Consider the following 16,372-nt stretch of genomic DNA (forward strand, 5'->3'; position numbering starts at 1 on the left):
ATGTCTATTCCTGAAAATGGGTCCAAAGCTCAGGGTGAGGCTCCACTCTCACCTTATCTCTTCTTCCCCCTGTGTGGAAGAGGCTCAGAGAGAAACCCAGGAGTGATCCCCTCTCTGTGGCAGGCTGCCCTGCCCATGCCATCCTGTTCTGAGTGCTGTTTACACCACGATTCTGGTTCCCAGAAAGCTGAGGGCATCGGCGGGTAGACAGCAAGGCTGCAATGGGGAAGGGCCCTCTGGCTACGCAGCACACTGTGTACACGGTTAAAACTGAGGCTGGCTGGGGCGGAGGCAGCCCTGCCCGCCTCCTAGGCTGAACTTCAGTGCCCCCTGCCCGCCTCCCCCCCAGACAGTGGCAACACCCAGTTGGAGGTCCTCAAAGGAGTGGGTGGGGGGCAGGTGTGACTCAGAGAATGCCTGGGGCAGGAGGGGCCACTTCCTGGAGGGGCAGGGCCAGTGGATCGGCTGTGTAGACTAAGTGGCGGTGTCTTTAGAAGTGAGTCCTGGGCAGTCAGGGTCACTGTCCCCCACAGGACATGGCCTTGCAGACTGGGTCCCATGGTACCCCCACCCATCACAGCTTCCTCCTCCTCCTCAGCCTTGGTGAGTAAAAGGGGGTCCACTCAAGGAGTTGGAGAGTCAGAAGGGGTTTTGGGAATAACTGCATCCCCCACTGTCCCTGCCCCCAAGTCCCCCTGGGCTGCCCCCCGCCCCCACTGAAGCCCATACCTTGTACAGGCTGAGCAGGGGCAGTGAGAGGCTGGGGCCAAAGCAGGCTGCTTGACCCCCTGAGCAGCTGAACCTTAGGAGGAAGGCATCAGGCACGTCTCCCTGGTAGGGTGGGTTGGGTTGTGCCTGGGTTTGGGCACCAGCCTGGGGCCAGGATTCAGCTCCTCGCCCCCAGAGTCAGGGCCTGGGGCGGTCAAACCCCATACACTCACCCAAGCCTTGCACCCCATGCAGGGTGGTGGGTGCTACCTTCTGGGATCCAGGCCACAACGACTGGACAGGTGAGTCCCCTCAGGGTGGGGAAGAGTGTCGTGGGTCTGGGAGGGGGTCCTGGACTGCATGGGGTGGGTGAGGCTGGCCCATATTTATACACACACACAGAGGTATACATGCCGCTGCATAGACTGGGCCTGAGGTCAGACCAGCCAAGGGGCAGCTGGCCTTGGGCATCAACTGGCTGCTGTGCAGGACCTGCTGCCATCTTGGCCCCCCCCACGCAGTGTCCCCCAGGTGGGACCCCATCCTGATCTGCCCTGTCCTCAGGACGTTTTGCCTTCGAGACTACGCCGTACCACTGGGGACCCTAAGCTGCCTGCTGGTCTTCTGAGAACTAGACCAGCCCAGCTGCTAAAGGCCATAAAGGAAGGTGAGACATGTGCTCTTCCTGGGGGCCAGACAGAGGGACGAGGGACACAGTCAGCACAGAAGCTCACTGCCGCCCCATCTGTCCCCCTGCAGAGCAGGGCTGCCCTCCAGGGAAGGAGGTCCATGAAGTGGATGAAATGCTGGTCTTCTACTCGGAGACAGAGCTGCAGGCTTGTGTGCATGGCCCCCTGCTGGCCTCACAGCTGGACCGGGTGGACGCCATCCCTTTCACCTATGAACAGCTAGCTGTTCTTAAGATCAAGCTGGACAAGGTAGCTTGAGAGCTCAGACTCCCACTGGTCAGCCGCTGTGTCCGCGCACCCCATGGTCTTCCCGTGAGAGACGGAGGCTCTCAAGGGCCTGTCCCTGTGCAGACCTATCCACAGGGCTACCCTGAGGACGTGGTCCAGAGACTGGGCTCCCTATTCCTGATGGTCACTCCGGATGACATCAACAAGTGGGATGTGAAGTCCTCCGAGACACTGAAAGCCCTGCTCCGAGTCAGCAGAGGGCAAAGTGGGCGTGCTCAGGTGACCACTGCCTGGGGGCACAGTGCAGGTGTAAGGGTGTGCAGGTGGGATGGGGGGAGGGAGGGTGTGCAGGTGGGTGGAGGGAGGAGGAAGCTGGGTGGCAGGTCTCCCTCTGTCCACAGGTGTCTCAGCTGCTTCTCCCACAGGTGGCTGCCCTCATAACCCGCTATGCAGCGGGAGGGGCCCAGATCAACGAGGGCACCCTAGCCATGGTGGCCACCCTCAGCCCAGCCTCCCTCTGCCTGTTCAGCCCAGAGCAGCTTCGCCTCTTGCAACCCCACATCCTTTGGTGAGTCCCCAGAGGATGGTAGGGCATGGTAGGTGAGCTGGGCTCTGCTCACTGCCCTGTGTCCCCTCAGGGAGGTTGAGTCTGGGGCCCTGGAGGACTGTCCACTGTTACAGATGAAGGTCCTCTACAGCAAAGCCTACGTCGCCTTCCAGAACATCACTGGGCCCAGCTACTTTGGGAGGATCCGACCCTACCTGGGTGAGCCTGGAGCCCTGGGCAAACAGGGAGACCAGAGCTGCTCCCTACTGTAAAGCTGACCACTAACACATGACTGGGTGGATCTGTGTCCTCAGTCCACACGTGTGTGGTGGAGCTCTGCTCCATGAGGCGTACCCCCAACCATCTCCCTGTCCTCCTCTCACAGCCTGCCCCCAGTAACTCACCGAGTGGATTCGGACTCACAGTGACCCTGTGGGACACAGTAGAGCAGCCCCGTGGGGTTTGCAGGGCTGAGTCTTTACGATAGTGGACTGTACACCTTCTCCCCTGAAGCCCCTCCACTGAGCTTCCGAGCAGCCCAGCATCCCCACCCGGATGAGGGAATTTCTATGGGGAATGAGCAGGGGACTCTGGGGGTTATCTTGGGGGGCTTCATGTAGCCTCAGGTCCCCTCTCCCCACGTGGCAGGAGGGGTCACCACGGAGCACCTTCGTTCCCTCAGCCGGCGGAACATCAGCATGGACATCACCACCTTCAAGGAGCTGAGGAAAGAGTCTGTGCAGGTAGGGTGGGCAGGATGCATGGTGGGGGAGGCTCGGCTTGCGGACTGGGAAGCAGGGAAGGTATGCCCGAGACCCTGATGGCCTCCCTGGGGGTCTTGAGCAGCCCTTGACGGTGGCTGAGGTTAAGGCGCTGCTGGGGCCACACGTGGTGGACCTGAAGGCGGAGGAGCGGAACAGCCCCGTGTGGGACTGGATTGTTGGGCAGCGGCAAGAAGACCTGGACTCGCTGGGCCTGGGACTTCAGGGTGGCATCCCTAATGGCTACCTGCTGGTGGCCCTGGGTGCCCAAGGTGGGCGTGGCTAGCTGGCTAACAGGATTGTGGACTGGGCATGTCTCTGAACAGAGGTCCTCTCACTGGGCCTGTGCCGTGAGCTGGCTGGTCATCCCCACCCCACCCTGAGGTCCCCAATAAATGAGGCCACGTACCCTGCAGAAGTGACCTTGGAATTATGACATCGCAGATCGGGTCAGAGTGGGACTTGGGGGCTCTCTGGGTTCTGGCAGGATCTGGCAGCTGTGACCACCCGCCCCCATAAATATGCCTTCTTCAGTCTCCCATTCACACTGGGAAAGGAGGTCTGAGGGTGGGTCTTTCCAACACCATGAAGGATGGGACTGCAGGGGTTTTATTCCTGAGCCTCCAGCCACAGTGTGCAGTGGCCTCAGAGGCTGGTCCCTGGTCCTCTTCTGTCCCCCACTGCACCCCCCGCTCAGAGCAAAGGGACACACAGGTGGGGACAGACTAGAGCTTTATTCACACGTATCAGCGAAGTTGCTGACATTGAAGCCCTCCACCCAGTCCCTCCTGCATCTAGGAAGGTTGGGACAGTGGTCCTGGTACCCACAATGCCTCAGTCCAGCTCCAGGAGGCTGAACAGGAATGGGGCCAGGCCTTCAGGGCCCCGGGTCCCCCACTTCTCTCTGTGTGCCCGGTCTGTGCACCTGGTCTCCCTGGAGCAGGGATGTCTACCCAGGCTGCGGTGTGGGCTTCAGTGGGCAGGCCTGGGTGGGCACAGGGGCATCTGGTGTAGCAGCCACAGGAGGCTGGAAGGCAGGAGAAGGACCAGCGGCAGGGACGCCAGGTGTGCTCGAGGAATTCCTGCAACACACAGAGTGGGGGTCTCTCAGCCCCTCACCGCGCTCCTGGCTCACCCCTTCCTGAGCGCGGAGAGGGCAGGCCCTCCCTGCTCTGGGAACCTGAATGGGGTGTTGTGTCCCTAATGACTCAGTGGTGAGAGGGAGTGGAACTGTGGGAACAAAGTGGGCAGATAGTGATCAGGACCATTGTGCCCCCCTCACTACCAGCAGGGATGCCAGTGGGTATTGGGACATGTGAGGGGCACCTGAAGTCGGGGTCTCAGCATCATTCATGGGCTGGTCTGAGGGGTAGGCGGGGTGGGGTGGCCGGGGCTTGATGTTCAGGGTCTCCTGGGTCATGAAGGCTGAGTCTGAAGAGCTGACAGCGTTGTTATCCAGGCCCAGCTGGTGCAAGGCTGAGCGGCTCAGGCCATCCAGCCATCTGCTGACGATCGGGAGACTGCGTACCTTCTGCAGATCCCCCACATTCTGACCCAGCAGGGTCATCACATTGTCTGCACTGAGGTTCTGTGGGAACAGGTGGGCGGGAGATGGAAGATTCCTCAGAGCCAGCGGGACAGTCAATGCTTAACCCAAGGACGGGAGGGACCACACTAACTGCACACCTCTGAGGTTCAAGGAGGAGATGGGGGGCTGTGCCCTGGAGCTTTGGGGACCCCCCTCCCCCATAGTCCTCACACACCAGCATCACCCGGGGGTTGAGATTCGTGAAAGTGTCAATATCCAGAGAGACGTTGCCCTGGGCCAGATGCTGCAACTCCTCCACCGTGGCACCACCTGGGGGGCGGGGACACAGCAGTCAGAGGGGATGGGGGAGGGCTGGGGAAGGGGCTGCATGCAGGGGGGCTCACCGAGGTATGGGCGCATGAGGTGGTAGTACTTGATTGCAGGCATGGTGTCACGGAAGGCCTCTTGGGCCTTGGCATAGAGCACGTTCTTCCGGCTTTGTGGGCAGGCAGAGATGTCCGGGGCCCCGGCCAGCCTGGGGGGCGAAACCAGTGAGCAGGTCATAGCCCCTACCTTCCGGATGCCTGGCTGGGCCCTTGTTCCCCGAATCTCATCTCCCTCTGGATTTCTGTGGCAGGATGGATGGATGTATACTGTCCTCCATCAATTCACATTGACCGCAACTTCGGTATTTGACCTTGTTTGGAAATGCGGTCTTTGCAGATGGGATTAGTTAACATGGGGTCATTCTGGGGCAGGGTGGGTCCTTGTAAGAAGAGCCACAGAGTGCGGGGTGGGGGCACAGGGGAGAAGTCCTGTGAGGACAGAGGCAGAGGTTGGGGGGTGGGGGATGTGGCCACAGCTGGGGACTATGTGGGGCTACCGGAAGCTGTAAGAGGCAAGGACCTTCTCTGGAGCTTTCATGGGGAGTGGGACCCTGAATTCAGACTTCTGAGCTGCAGAATACACTGAAAGAATAAATGTCCCTTGTTTGAAGCCATTCACTTGTGCTCCTTTGCTATGGCCGGCCCGGGCCAGCCCTCTGACCAGCTCAGCCCTCTCTCCCTGAGCCTCAGTTTTTCCTTCATGGTCCTCTTAGCTGACTCCAGGTTTTTGTGAGGTGACAGGTGGGACCTTGGGCACAGTGATGGGGGTCTCACCGGAACTCTGAGGGCCGAATGGTCTGGATCTGTCGGGGACTCATCCAGCAGAGGCGGGAGCCCCCAATGGCTATGAGCAGAGGGCCAGTGAGGGTACCGTTGTGGTCCAGGTACTTCTGTAAGACAGCCTACAGGTGTGTGTGTGTGGGTTCAGTATCTAGGCCCCGGCCAGGGAACTCAGGGTCTCAGGAGTTCCCACCCCACTGCCGCACCTCAGTCTGGTTGTCCAGGGCCACGTCAGCCGCCAGCAAGGCCAGAACGGTGCTTAAGGACGTGATGTTCCATTGTTTAATCTCAGTGCTGGAGTACAGGTAGACCAGAGAGGTGATTCGCTTCAGCTGGTCCTCAGGGATCCCGTGCGGGTAGATCTGTGAGAACAGGTCAGGCTGCCCTTCATCTTCGGCCCTGTTCACCACACCTGACCCAGCTCAACCTTGACCACCCGCTGTCCCCACACCTGGCCCAGCTTGGCCTTGACCACCCGCCATGCCCACCCACCTGACTCAGCTTGGCCTTGACCACTCGCTGGCACTCAGCAGGCAGTGGCTGCTGTAGCAGGGGATCTAGATTGGCCCGGAGCACCCGGGTGTCCAGGCAGGACTCGAGCTGTGGGCAGTCATAGCGTACCAGGAAGAGGCCATCCCGGAGGGTGGTGGCTGTGATATCACCTTGGAGGCAGGCTCTCCCTGTGGTGGTGAGGCTGGCTTGCTGACCAGTCTTTGAGGCCTACCTTTGACCCCACCTTCCATCTTGACCCCAACCAAGAACTTGATCTCAACCATTGACCCCGTCATCCTGAAGACCCTACTGAACTTCTAGCCCAACCCCAGACCCCTGGCCCTTGGTGGCCACTGACCTGTGCCCCGTCTGGACCTCGGGGATGCCACCTTGGCCTTGAGGAAGCCAGTGACGAAGCGCCTGGCGTCACGAGGGCCAAGCCGCCCTTCCCGGAATGCAGTCACCGAGCTTCGGAAAAAGTCCAGGCCCACGGCCTGGCAGTAGGGGGGTGACTCTCCTCCAGGGCCACTGACACCCTCTCCCCACGGGCAGAGACCCCATGACCCACTGACTGGTGAACCCTAGGCCTAGTACAGACTGTCAGGGGAACCACTGGATACCCCTCGGGGCCCTGCTCCCACCCAGAACACTGTGTCCTACCTCAGGCACCCGCGTCCACAGCCGGGGGCTGATATGGATGGCCAGGGGTCCCAGGGCCTGCAACCCCTCCAGGTTCCAGGAGTCTGGGGACCTGGTTTGAAGGAACGGAGGTTGTGGGGGCCCGGAGCAGTGCCCTGTGAGCATGGCTGCCTCTTACCAGCTGGAACTCATTGAAGAGGTCAAGTCCCAGGATGAGTTCCCAGCTTGGAATCCCCTGAGAGAGGGATGGGGGTCCAAACAGCCCCGTTCCATCCCCCACACCGGTGCCCCGTGGACTGCACGGTCGGAGAGAGACTCAGGGCTAGGGTTGGAAGTCAGTGGCGCAGCAGGACTGTGAACATCAGTGACCACCTTGGCCCAGTCCTGGCCTGTCTTCCCATCTCATCTCTGAGGAGAGGTGTCCAGGAGTGGGGGGTGTCTTCCTAAGACCCCTGCTCACCCCAGCTTGGTCCTTCCACTGGCCAGTAGCATGTTGAGGGCATCCTGCTGGGTGGTGGTCAGCCGGGAGCAGTTCTGCAGGTTCTGCAGGACTTGGGGGTCAGCGGTCACGATGCTGGCTGCGTCCATGTCACACACCAGACCCCCGAGCAGGAGCAGGTGCGAGGCGCTGAGCTGAGGCCCGGGACTTCCCTGCAGGCAGCAGGTCAGTGCCGAGCCAAAGGACTGGGGTCCCACCCCACTTCCCGCTTGGGCACCCACCAGGCAGTCCAGGGCCATGCGCTGCAAGGCGACCCTCTGGTCAGGCAGGTTGGCCAACAGCTCTGTGTCTCCCTGGCCGGCATGGCGTGTGAAGGCTTGGCAGTCATCTGCCGTCACCTGGGTCAGGCTGTGGATAGCAGGGGTCTGTGGGAAGTGTGGGGGGGTCCCCTTCCAGAGTGGACGCACAGAAGAGGGGGTGACCCGGGAGGAGGCTGTGCTCCCCTGGGCGGTGGGACTGGGAGAGAGTGGGGGTTGCAAGTGGTCACTTACTTATAAAAGAGAAGCAGGTTCGGTGGGTGCAGCTCAAAATCATCCTGGAGGCCACGCTGCTCCACGAGGTTGGCCAGGCAACTGAGCTGGGTGGGCAGTGGGGGTTACTCCTTCACCTGTTCCCCACGCCCAGCCCTAGTGTCCCCTCCTTCTGCTCCCTCAGCCGAGTCTCCAGCCCATCTCTCCCTCTGCCTGGACCCACGGCCTCACTGCCCACTCTGTCCGATCCATCCTTCCCCATCTCCAGCACACAGCCTAGCACTCCCCACCCCTGCCCCCAGCCCTCTAAAAGGAAGTCGTTGTCTTCACAGCCCTGCCTGCCTGCTCTGTGGTCAGCTGAAAAGTTTTTAGTCAGCTCCTCTAGAATCTTCTGCCAATCTCATATTAACCGAACCCAAGAAAGACATGGCTGGAAAGGCGGTCTCCTGACAAGCCAGGTCAGTGCCGGGATGAGGGACTTTACGTTCTGTGGCTTGTAATCAGTGACATGAAACAAAATGTGTGTGAGTTGTTGAAAGGAAGGCTGATCTGCTTTGTGACCTGTCACACAATTCACGGTAAAGAGCGAAGATAAAATAAGTTTCCACAAAACTGCACCCAGATGCCGCCCTAGGGAGATGACTACCCTAGGGTACACCCAGCAGGAAACGCCAGAGGGGATCCCCAAGAGAGTGAGACCTCCCTCCCACAGAGGAGAGAAGAGAAGGAAAACAGGATAACTTAACACTCCCCCTAAACATTCGCTGTCGTTGTTAGCGCGTCGAGTCGGTTCCGACTCAGTGACCCTGTTCAGGGTTTCTGAGCTTGGACATCTTTTTGGAAGCAGAAAGCCTCATCTCTCTCCTTGTGGACTTGAACTTCTGGCCTTGTGGTTTGCAGTTCAGTGCTTATCCTACAGAGCCACTGTGCTCCCCCCTAAACTTTGATAACACCTGTAAGTTTGAAATGAAGATGCAGCACATTGATACCTGCAAACAGGCGAAAACAAGACCAGAGAAACACCGGCAGCAAAAGCGCACACTGTCCATCTTGTGTTTCTCAGCCGTTTGTTCCTCACGTTCCTGAGGAAACCCAGGAGCGGTCCTGTTTATAGACCTACCCGCCCAGGGTAACAACACAGAGAAGTGAGAGAGGACGATGGGAAGAGGGGTCCTGTAAGGAGACCTGACCCACAGGCAGAGCCAAGCTCACAGTGGAGGGACAGACACAGTCAGCTGTGAGTTCAATGTCCAGCTATAGGAAAACAGTGTGTCACAGGCTTAAAAAGCAAAATATAGGAAATATAGGAAACATAGGAAATACCACCAAACCATGGCCGTCAAATCCTCCCGATTCACAGAAACCTTTTAGGACCAAGTAGGACTGGGTTTCCAAAGCTGCAAACCTTTAGGAAAGCAAACTGCCTCATATTTCTCCCTCAAAGCGGCTGGTGGGTTCAAACCGATGGTCTTTTGGTTAGGAGCCAAGTGCTTTAACCACGGCATCACCAGAGCACCTTAAAAATACCGTATGGCCAGCAATTCCACACCCTAGAGATTTGGAAGCAGGGAGGCACACAGGTTCAGGTGCATAGACAGCCCCCAAGGTGGACACGCCCAACTGTCCATCAGCACATGATGGACAAATACAATGGGAGATGGCTGTGTTGGGTGCTAATGAGTCCATTCCAACTGATGGTGACCCCCGTGCCCAACAGAATGAAACCTGCCCCGTCCTTTACCATCTTCCCAATTGCTGTCATGTTTAAGCCCATCACTGAAGCTCAGTCCATCTTGCTGAGGGTCTTCCTCTGTTTTGCAGACCCTCACTTTACCAAGCATGATGTCCTTCTCCAGGGACTGGCCCCTACTGATTATATGTCCAAAGTCTCACCATCATCACGTCCAAGGAGCATTCTGGCTTTGTTTCTTCCAAGGCAGATTTTTTTGTTCTTCCAGCAGTCCACAGTGCCCTAAATGTTCCTCACCAACACCATCATTCCACTAACTAACAGACAGACAAACGGACAGACAAGTGGTGGCCATGGATATTACTCCATATCCATAGCCATAAAACGAAGGAAGTCTTGACGGATGAACCCTGAACACGGAGTGAAAGATGCCAGACACAAAAATCTAATTATTGGATGCTTCTGCTTTCATGAACATTAACAAGCAAAGCTATCAATTCAAGGATTAAGGTGCCCTAATCCAAACCACAGTATTTTCCATCGCCTCATATCCATTTGAAAGCTGGATGATGAATAAGGAAGACTGAAGAAGAATTGGATACATTTGAGGTGTGGTTGGTAAAGGATATGGACACAGGTATGACGTAACAGACAAACCCGAGTCCCCAAGAAGAACACAAGGCAGGGGGGACTGCGGGTGAATTGGCTAAAATATCCTAGAAAGTCCAAAGTGAATTGATCAGGGAAAGACCACCCAAAGGGAGGGCAACAGGCCTGGAGGGGTCGGACTTCCTGGTACGTTGGTGTGGACTTAAGAGTTGCCTTCTGGGCCATTCTGAGGTAGATAGCTTTGCAGAATTTCCAGAACTTTCCCTGAGCTCCGGCGCCCTGCACTCACACATTCACAACCAGCCTGGTGGTCCTGAAGCACAGCCTCTGCCTGGAGACCCTCTCCCCACCCAGGTCCCTCCTGCGTGCCTCCTTGTCCAGGGCTCCGCTGGGTCCTCACCTGCCAGGCTTCCAGGACCACTTTCTGGGCAGCCATTCTTCTGACCAGAGCTGACAGCTGGTCCCGGCTCAGCTGGCTAGCCGGCTGACACCAAAAGTCACGTAGGAGGGCTGAGTTATCACTGGGCAGAAAGGAGAAGGTGTGAGGGGCTGAGGAGCAGCAGCTGTGGAGCTGTCTCCTAGCAATGGGGGACTTAGGTACTGAATGTGCTGTCCTGGAGAGGCCTTGGAGCCCAGGGCAGGCCATTCATTCATTATGTGTTCATTCATTCATTCATTCATTCAGTCTTTGATGTGGCTGGACTCGGGATACGGCTTCTGGTTTGCTCATCCATTCAATTGTTCATTTGTCTCCAAAGCCCAGTCACCAATGACTCTGTGTTCATATACTCCGTGCTCCAAGGACCCTGGCCTGTTGCTGAGGGAATTGGAGGAGGGGGCCTGGCAGGGTAGTCTAAGGAGGGACTTGGGGATTCCCACTGAGACTTCAAGGTCAGGCCAGCATCACAGCTGGATGAACCCTGAGGGTCAGGGGGGAAGAGGGACCTGGTCAGTTGGGGTGAGTGACTAGTTGACTGCAGCCTGGCCACTGGCACCCCCACCAGGAGGGCACTCTTCCCTCATCCCGGGCCTGTGAAGCTTGTGGGCCCTTCAGGACGAGTCCTTGGCCTGGCACTCACCTGTCCCACTGGCCGAGCCTGTCTGTGTCCACCACACCCTGGAGGAGGCCGCCGGCCAGGGTCTGTAAGCTGTGGACTGTGAGGAACATCAGGAGAGCAAGGCCTGAGCTGTCCAAGACACCTGGAACCGAGGCTGCCATCAGCACTCGGGGCAGCCTAGGACCCCCACCATGGCCCCATGGAGGCAGCCTGTGTCAGAGGGGGCTCCCCATGCCTAACCAGGTCCCCCTGCAGGATCTGGGATATCTGGCCCACATTCCAAGGGGCCTTGGTGACAAAGAGGTTGAGCGTCTGACAGGTCGGTGGTTGGAAGACACCAGCTCCTCCGAGGGGCAGGACGACTGTCCTGGAAGGTCATTGGGTCAGAACTCACTAGACAGCAGTGAGTTTGTGTGTGGGTTTGGGCCACCTTTCTGCCTTGGAAACCCCACCAGGAGCTGGGGTGCAAACCCCACATAGTGCCAGCTCCACGAAGAACTATCAAGGTCACTCACTGCCCCAGCACTTGAAGGGTCCCGTGGAAGTCGGTCTCAGCAGTGGGAGCCCCTGAAAGCCTGGCCCACTGCCTCCAGTTCACTGGGGGGCTCCATTACTTTGGCACCTGGTGGTCCCCCCTCCCTCCCTCCTTGGGGAACCATAGGAGGCCTCAGGCAGGGGACGTGTTACCTGCCCAAGGGCCCATGACTGCTCGGCCGGTTAGGGTGGTCCTGGCTGAGGCTGTCCCAGCGCGGGAAGACGTCCTTCTGGACAAGCTGGAGGGAGGCAGAGGGAGGTGACGCGGTGCCTCCCTCCACCCCCTTGGCTCAGCCACAGCCAGGGAGCACTTTCTGGAGGTCACAGGGCTGCATCGGCCTCCCTGGTCTTTGAGAGGGGAAACCTGACAGATAATAAGTCGTTTTGGAACAAAAGGGAACAGTAAGGAGGGGCCGGGCTATCTTGGGGCCTTTCTTATCACAGGTCGAGGCTCAGGGGACTGACAAGCAGCAGCAACAGCTTTCCAATTAGAGAGACAAACAGAGATGGGGAGGGTGCTACAGTCCCAATAACAGCATCTGACTGGGAGACCAGGGGGCTCCTCAGCTACCCGGGGCTGCCCACCTCTCCTTGTCCCCACTGCTATGGTTGGGCAGGTCCTCTCCCATGTCTAGTGCCTTGCTGTGGACAAGACCTGCCCTGGGCAGATGGACTGAGACCAAAGCTATGAGTTTCAGGGACAAAGGTCCAGGGATGTCAGGAGATATCAGGACTCTACAAACATCCCAGGAGAAAGACAGTGGTGCTATCTCCCTCCAGCCCTCGGCAGGGGACAAAACTGAGGCTCCGAGAGATCCAACCACTTGCTCATAGCTGCCCAACGGTACAACCCCGCAGCCCCATCCGCTCACCTGAGGCTGCAGGTGGAAGAAGTTTGGAGCCCCTGGCCCACTACACTGTTGTCAGCTTGTGCAGCTGAGCCCCGATGTGTAGGGGCTTGGCAGGGCAGGGACTCGGGGGTCTCTGTATTCCTCCATGCCTCCTAGCCCACAGGCGGCACGCCAGTGCCTCTCGCTCACCACCCACTCCTGTGGAGCTGTTACGGGGTGGAGACACGCTGTGGTACCACCCCCCAGGGGGCCCTAGGTACAGCGGGCACCTGCTCCCGGCCCCAGGGGAGCCAACAGCTGAGCTCACGGCTGGCATTCACCCAGCCATCCCACACCCGGGGCCCTGAGGGTACACGCACTGGTCAGCCAAGGTGCACACCGTGCGAGTCTGTCTGTGGGTTCTGTGTACCCCTTCAGGTGGCTAGGCACACGGGGAGCAGCCAGTGTGGGCCAATGCTTATCCTATAGCATCACCATCTGCAGTGAGCAGAAAACTGTTCACTGCTGATTGCTAATCACAAATAAGTCCTCTTTATTAGGCAACCTGACCCTGACTGCCTCTGACACCTAGGACGCGTGACTGGTGTACCTGGTGTTGGACTACCCAGTGAGGAAAGCAGGCGTGGGGGCTGGCTTACTTCACTCTGTATCGTTGGAGCCTCCAAAGTGTGTTGTTTGCACGTGTACCCCAAAGTGGGCTGGGTTTCTGTCTGGAGAACTTCTCGGCCCTCCTCCCGAAAGCCCTGCTCAATTCCCATGATGGCCAGGACTTTGCTCACCACGGCTGGGACCTGGGGCTGATGCAGCGTGCACCCCAGCATGTGGAGAACCACCAGGTGGACAGCGTGTCTGCAGTCCCCCCTCATAGCACATGGAAGAGGGCCAAGGGCCCGGAGTGTCTGGGGCTCCCCCTCCCCATGCACTCCAGCATGTGGTTGGCCTAGGGCCAAGGAAGATACCGGAATACCTATGGGACCATCTGGGATAGCCCTGTTTGAGGCCCTGGTGGCAAGGGGCTCGAGGGGTCATCTTGGTGGTCCTAAGTTAGCCATAGCCTCTAGGGACAGGTGCTGAACATTGGGGGGAGTTGAGCATGTCACCTGAGCCAGGTTGGGACAGCAAGGGGCTGTGTCCAACAGTGACCCCATGTGGGGTCCAATAGTGACCACAACCTTGGACAGGCTGTCCTGGGGGTCTCCTGTGGCCTCCTCTCATCTGTTCAAATCCCTTTACAGATGGGGAAACTGAGGCACAGGAGGCAGCCCTGAGGTGGTTAGGCCAGAACTTGAACTCAGTTCTGTGACTTTGGGCCTCTGTCTGGGCCAAGTTGGTTCCCACTGTAGCTACAGGTGAAGCTGGCCCAGGATGGCAGGGAGGGGACCTGTGCCCTTCACTTCCCTGTGGTGCTCCGAGACGCTAGGGGATCTAGTAACAAGGTTGGTGCACTCTGAGGGCCCTGAGAAGCTGGGCTGTTTGCCCAAATGCTTTTGGTTCACCCAACCTCTGCCCTTCCCTGCACATTGGGGGCTCAGATCAGCATCTATGTCCCCAGGTGGCAGGGATCTTGGGACAGAACCCCCTTGTGACCCTGAAATCAGACACATTCTTGGTCATTCTTGGCATCTGTCACTGCGTTTATTCCAAGTGTCTGAAGCTCAGTGGTGGAGACAGTAGACTATGGAAGTGGGTGGTGCTGGCAGCAGGCTGGGGGCCTGGACACTCTGCAGAAACTGTACCCCACTAGGTACACTGGGGTGGGTGGGCAAGTGGTTGGGTTCCTGAGCTCCCAGGAAGAGTCCAGTAGAAGCAAAAGTACAGAGAGGTAGGTGAGCAGGGGTGGGCGGGGTCTGGTCATGGAGCAGGGTTTCTGCAGGGCAGCCGAGGAATGTAGACTCAGAAGCTAGGGGCCTGGCAGGGAAGCCAGGTGGGGACTCTGGGGGCTGGATGTCCCGGCCCATTGTTCCTTGTAGTTGGGTGGACGTGTGGAGTTGCTCCCTGGCCTTTCTCCCGTCTGTACATGGGGGGACCCGGGGTGGGGCTTCAGCAGAAAGGGTGGGTCTGTTAACCCTGGGGATCTGGCATCTGCAGGGCCAGGAAAGTTCGCCTTGTTCTGTGACCTCCCGGCTCCACCTGCTGGTCAGCTGGCTCCAATGTAGCCTCAGCACTCCAGGGATGTCCACCTGCCTCCGTGTGGGCCTGTGGCTCTGTCCCACAGGTCCACCCCACACCCCAGCTGTCTGCTCAGCTGTCTGGCTCCATGGTCCACTCTAGCAGCCACTGTAAGCAGGAAGTCCTCTGTGCCTCTGTTTCCAGGTCTGCTGGGCGGGGTGCAGCAGGGCTGCAAGGTGGAGGGCCGACGGTCGGCTCAGGGTCGGGGGCTGTCTGCAGGGCCTGGATGAGCTTGTTGAGGGGGTGCACCAAGGTGTGGGGGCTCCAGCAGGCGTCCAGGGTGGGCACGAAGGGGTCTGGCGTGCAAGCCTCTACACACTCGGCACCCGTGGGCACCCGTAGGTACAATGCATGTAGCATCATTCGAAAGGGTTGTTCCTCCCGGCCCCCACCCTGACCGTACGTCAAGTCGCCCACCACAGGGTGGCTGAGGGCACTACAATGCACTCGAAGCTGGTGTGTCCGGCCTGTGGCAGGGGGTGGGGAGGGACAAGGTCAGCTGGCCCTCCATCTGTGTGCCTCCATCCCACAGCCACCCACATAAAGGAGAGTACTTCTGGGTCACAGCTGGCAAGGGCAGATCCAGACAGAGCATCCCACCCAGCAAGCCTCCCCAAACCCACAATGAGCCTTAAGGTAGAAGAGAAAGGCCCCACAGCATTTCTGAGGCAGGGATCTTCCCCAGGGGCCGCTCCTGGGCTCACACCACTGATCGTCACGTTACTTCAACCACTGCATCACCAAGGGCACAGGCTCTGCTGGGGTGGGGAACAGCTCTGCCAGGGACTCAGATGGTTCTCGCTCTGTGCCTCTCTTTCCCTCCCAGGGCCCCGAGTTCTCCTGTGGAACACACCTGTGAGTGGCTGCAAGAGCACCTTGGACACTGGGTCCCCTGCATACAGCCCGTGCTCAAGGACTATCAGCTCCGTGAGGCTCGGCTTTGGGTTTTCACAGCCTGGTCAGGAGGACGCAGCCAGTGAGGGTCAGTCACGGCCCGCCACTCCCAGATCCCACCCGCGCCGGGTCCCGTCCAGCGACAATACCTGGTGTGCCCTCGATGCACATGGTGTGGGCACGACCTTCCACACTGCTCTTGCCAATGGCATAGCTGATGGTCATGCGGCTCTCCTGGACGTGACCCCGCACCTGTAGGGCAGGTGAGGCCCACGCTGATCAGGGAGCCAGCTCAGTGGCTACAGAGGTAGAGCAGAGAGGATGGGGTGTCCGGGCTGTGCTGTGGCGCCCACGCCCTGGAGGGCCTTACCAGCGCCAAGTATGCCTTGGTAACACGCCGCTCCTTGAAGCATTTGTAGGCGCTGCCTGCGGCCGCCTTGTTCAAAGCCACACAGAGCGCCCCACTGGTAGAGAAGTCCAGCTGGTGGCAGAACCTGCAGAGGGCAGGGGTCAGCTAAGGAGGCCTTCCTTTCTCATCCTGAGGGCTTGGACGCCTGCCCGCTGCCTCCCACCCGCCCAGCACACCGGAAGCCATAGTAGGTGTCAGGGTCAGCCAGCTCGGGGAAGCGGTGCCTCAGCTGCTTCTGGAGTGTCACAGTCTCACGCCATGTCTTGCTGTCGATGCGCACGTCCCAGTGTTTGTTTACCACCAGGAAGTCGCGGCTTCGGTACACGATGGACAGGTTTTCCACGCTGCCTGGCTCCATGGCGGTGCCTGAGGAGGTGGGGTGGGGCACATCAGACACGCCCCTTCCCCAGTCAGACACGCCCCTCTCTTAG

General features: G+C 58.9%; 3 protein-coding genes across 3 annotated transcripts; 1 reads left to right on the top strand and 2 right to left on the bottom strand.

Moving 5' to 3' along the window:
- Positions 1–558: 558 nt before the first annotated feature.
- On the top strand, positions 559–3,219 carry MSLN (mesothelin). Its single transcript, XM_006873923.1, has 8 exons — positions 559–603; positions 1,273–1,375; positions 1,468–1,646; positions 1,749–1,904; positions 2,051–2,193; positions 2,264–2,391; positions 2,821–2,915; positions 3,019–3,219. The coding sequence occupies exons 1-8, from the start codon at positions 559–561 to the stop codon at positions 3,217–3,219; spliced, it is 1,050 nt and encodes a 349-aa protein (XP_006873985.1).
- Positions 3,220–3,905: 686 nt separating this feature from the next.
- On the bottom strand, positions 3,906–13,290 carry LOC102829532 (mesothelin-like protein-like). The gene is made up of 19 exons (XM_006873924.1): positions 13,059–13,290; positions 12,730–12,812; positions 12,491–12,496; positions 11,772–11,857; positions 11,275–11,451; positions 11,106–11,174; positions 10,427–10,547; positions 7,749–7,834; positions 7,479–7,605; positions 7,219–7,409; positions 6,780–6,870; positions 6,478–6,613; positions 6,120–6,307; positions 5,834–5,989; positions 5,622–5,749; positions 4,866–4,996; positions 4,697–4,791; positions 4,260–4,521; positions 3,906–4,015 (listed from the first exon to the last, which is right to left on the bottom strand). The coding sequence occupies exons 1-19, from the start codon at positions 13,288–13,290 to the stop codon at positions 3,906–3,908; spliced, it is 2,475 nt and encodes an 824-aa protein (XP_006873986.1).
- A 1,420-nt stretch (positions 13,291–14,710) lies between these two features.
- RPUSD1 (RNA pseudouridylate synthase domain containing 1) lies at positions 14,711–16,299 on the bottom strand. Its single transcript, XM_006873847.1, has 5 exons — positions 16,118–16,299; positions 15,903–16,026; positions 15,682–15,784; positions 15,492–15,593; positions 14,711–15,105 (listed from the first exon to the last, which is right to left on the bottom strand). The coding sequence occupies exons 1-5, from the start codon at positions 16,297–16,299 to the stop codon at positions 14,711–14,713; spliced, it is 906 nt and encodes a 301-aa protein (XP_006873909.1).
- Between the last annotated feature and the right edge of the window lie 73 nt (positions 16,300–16,372).

This window comes from Chrysochloris asiatica, unplaced genomic scaffold (genome assembly GCF_000296735.1).
Source record: "Chrysochloris asiatica unplaced genomic scaffold, ChrAsi1.0 scaffold00257, whole genome shotgun sequence".
In the NCBI taxonomy this organism is placed as follows: domain Eukaryota; kingdom Metazoa; phylum Chordata; class Mammalia; order Afrosoricida; family Chrysochloridae; genus Chrysochloris; species Chrysochloris asiatica.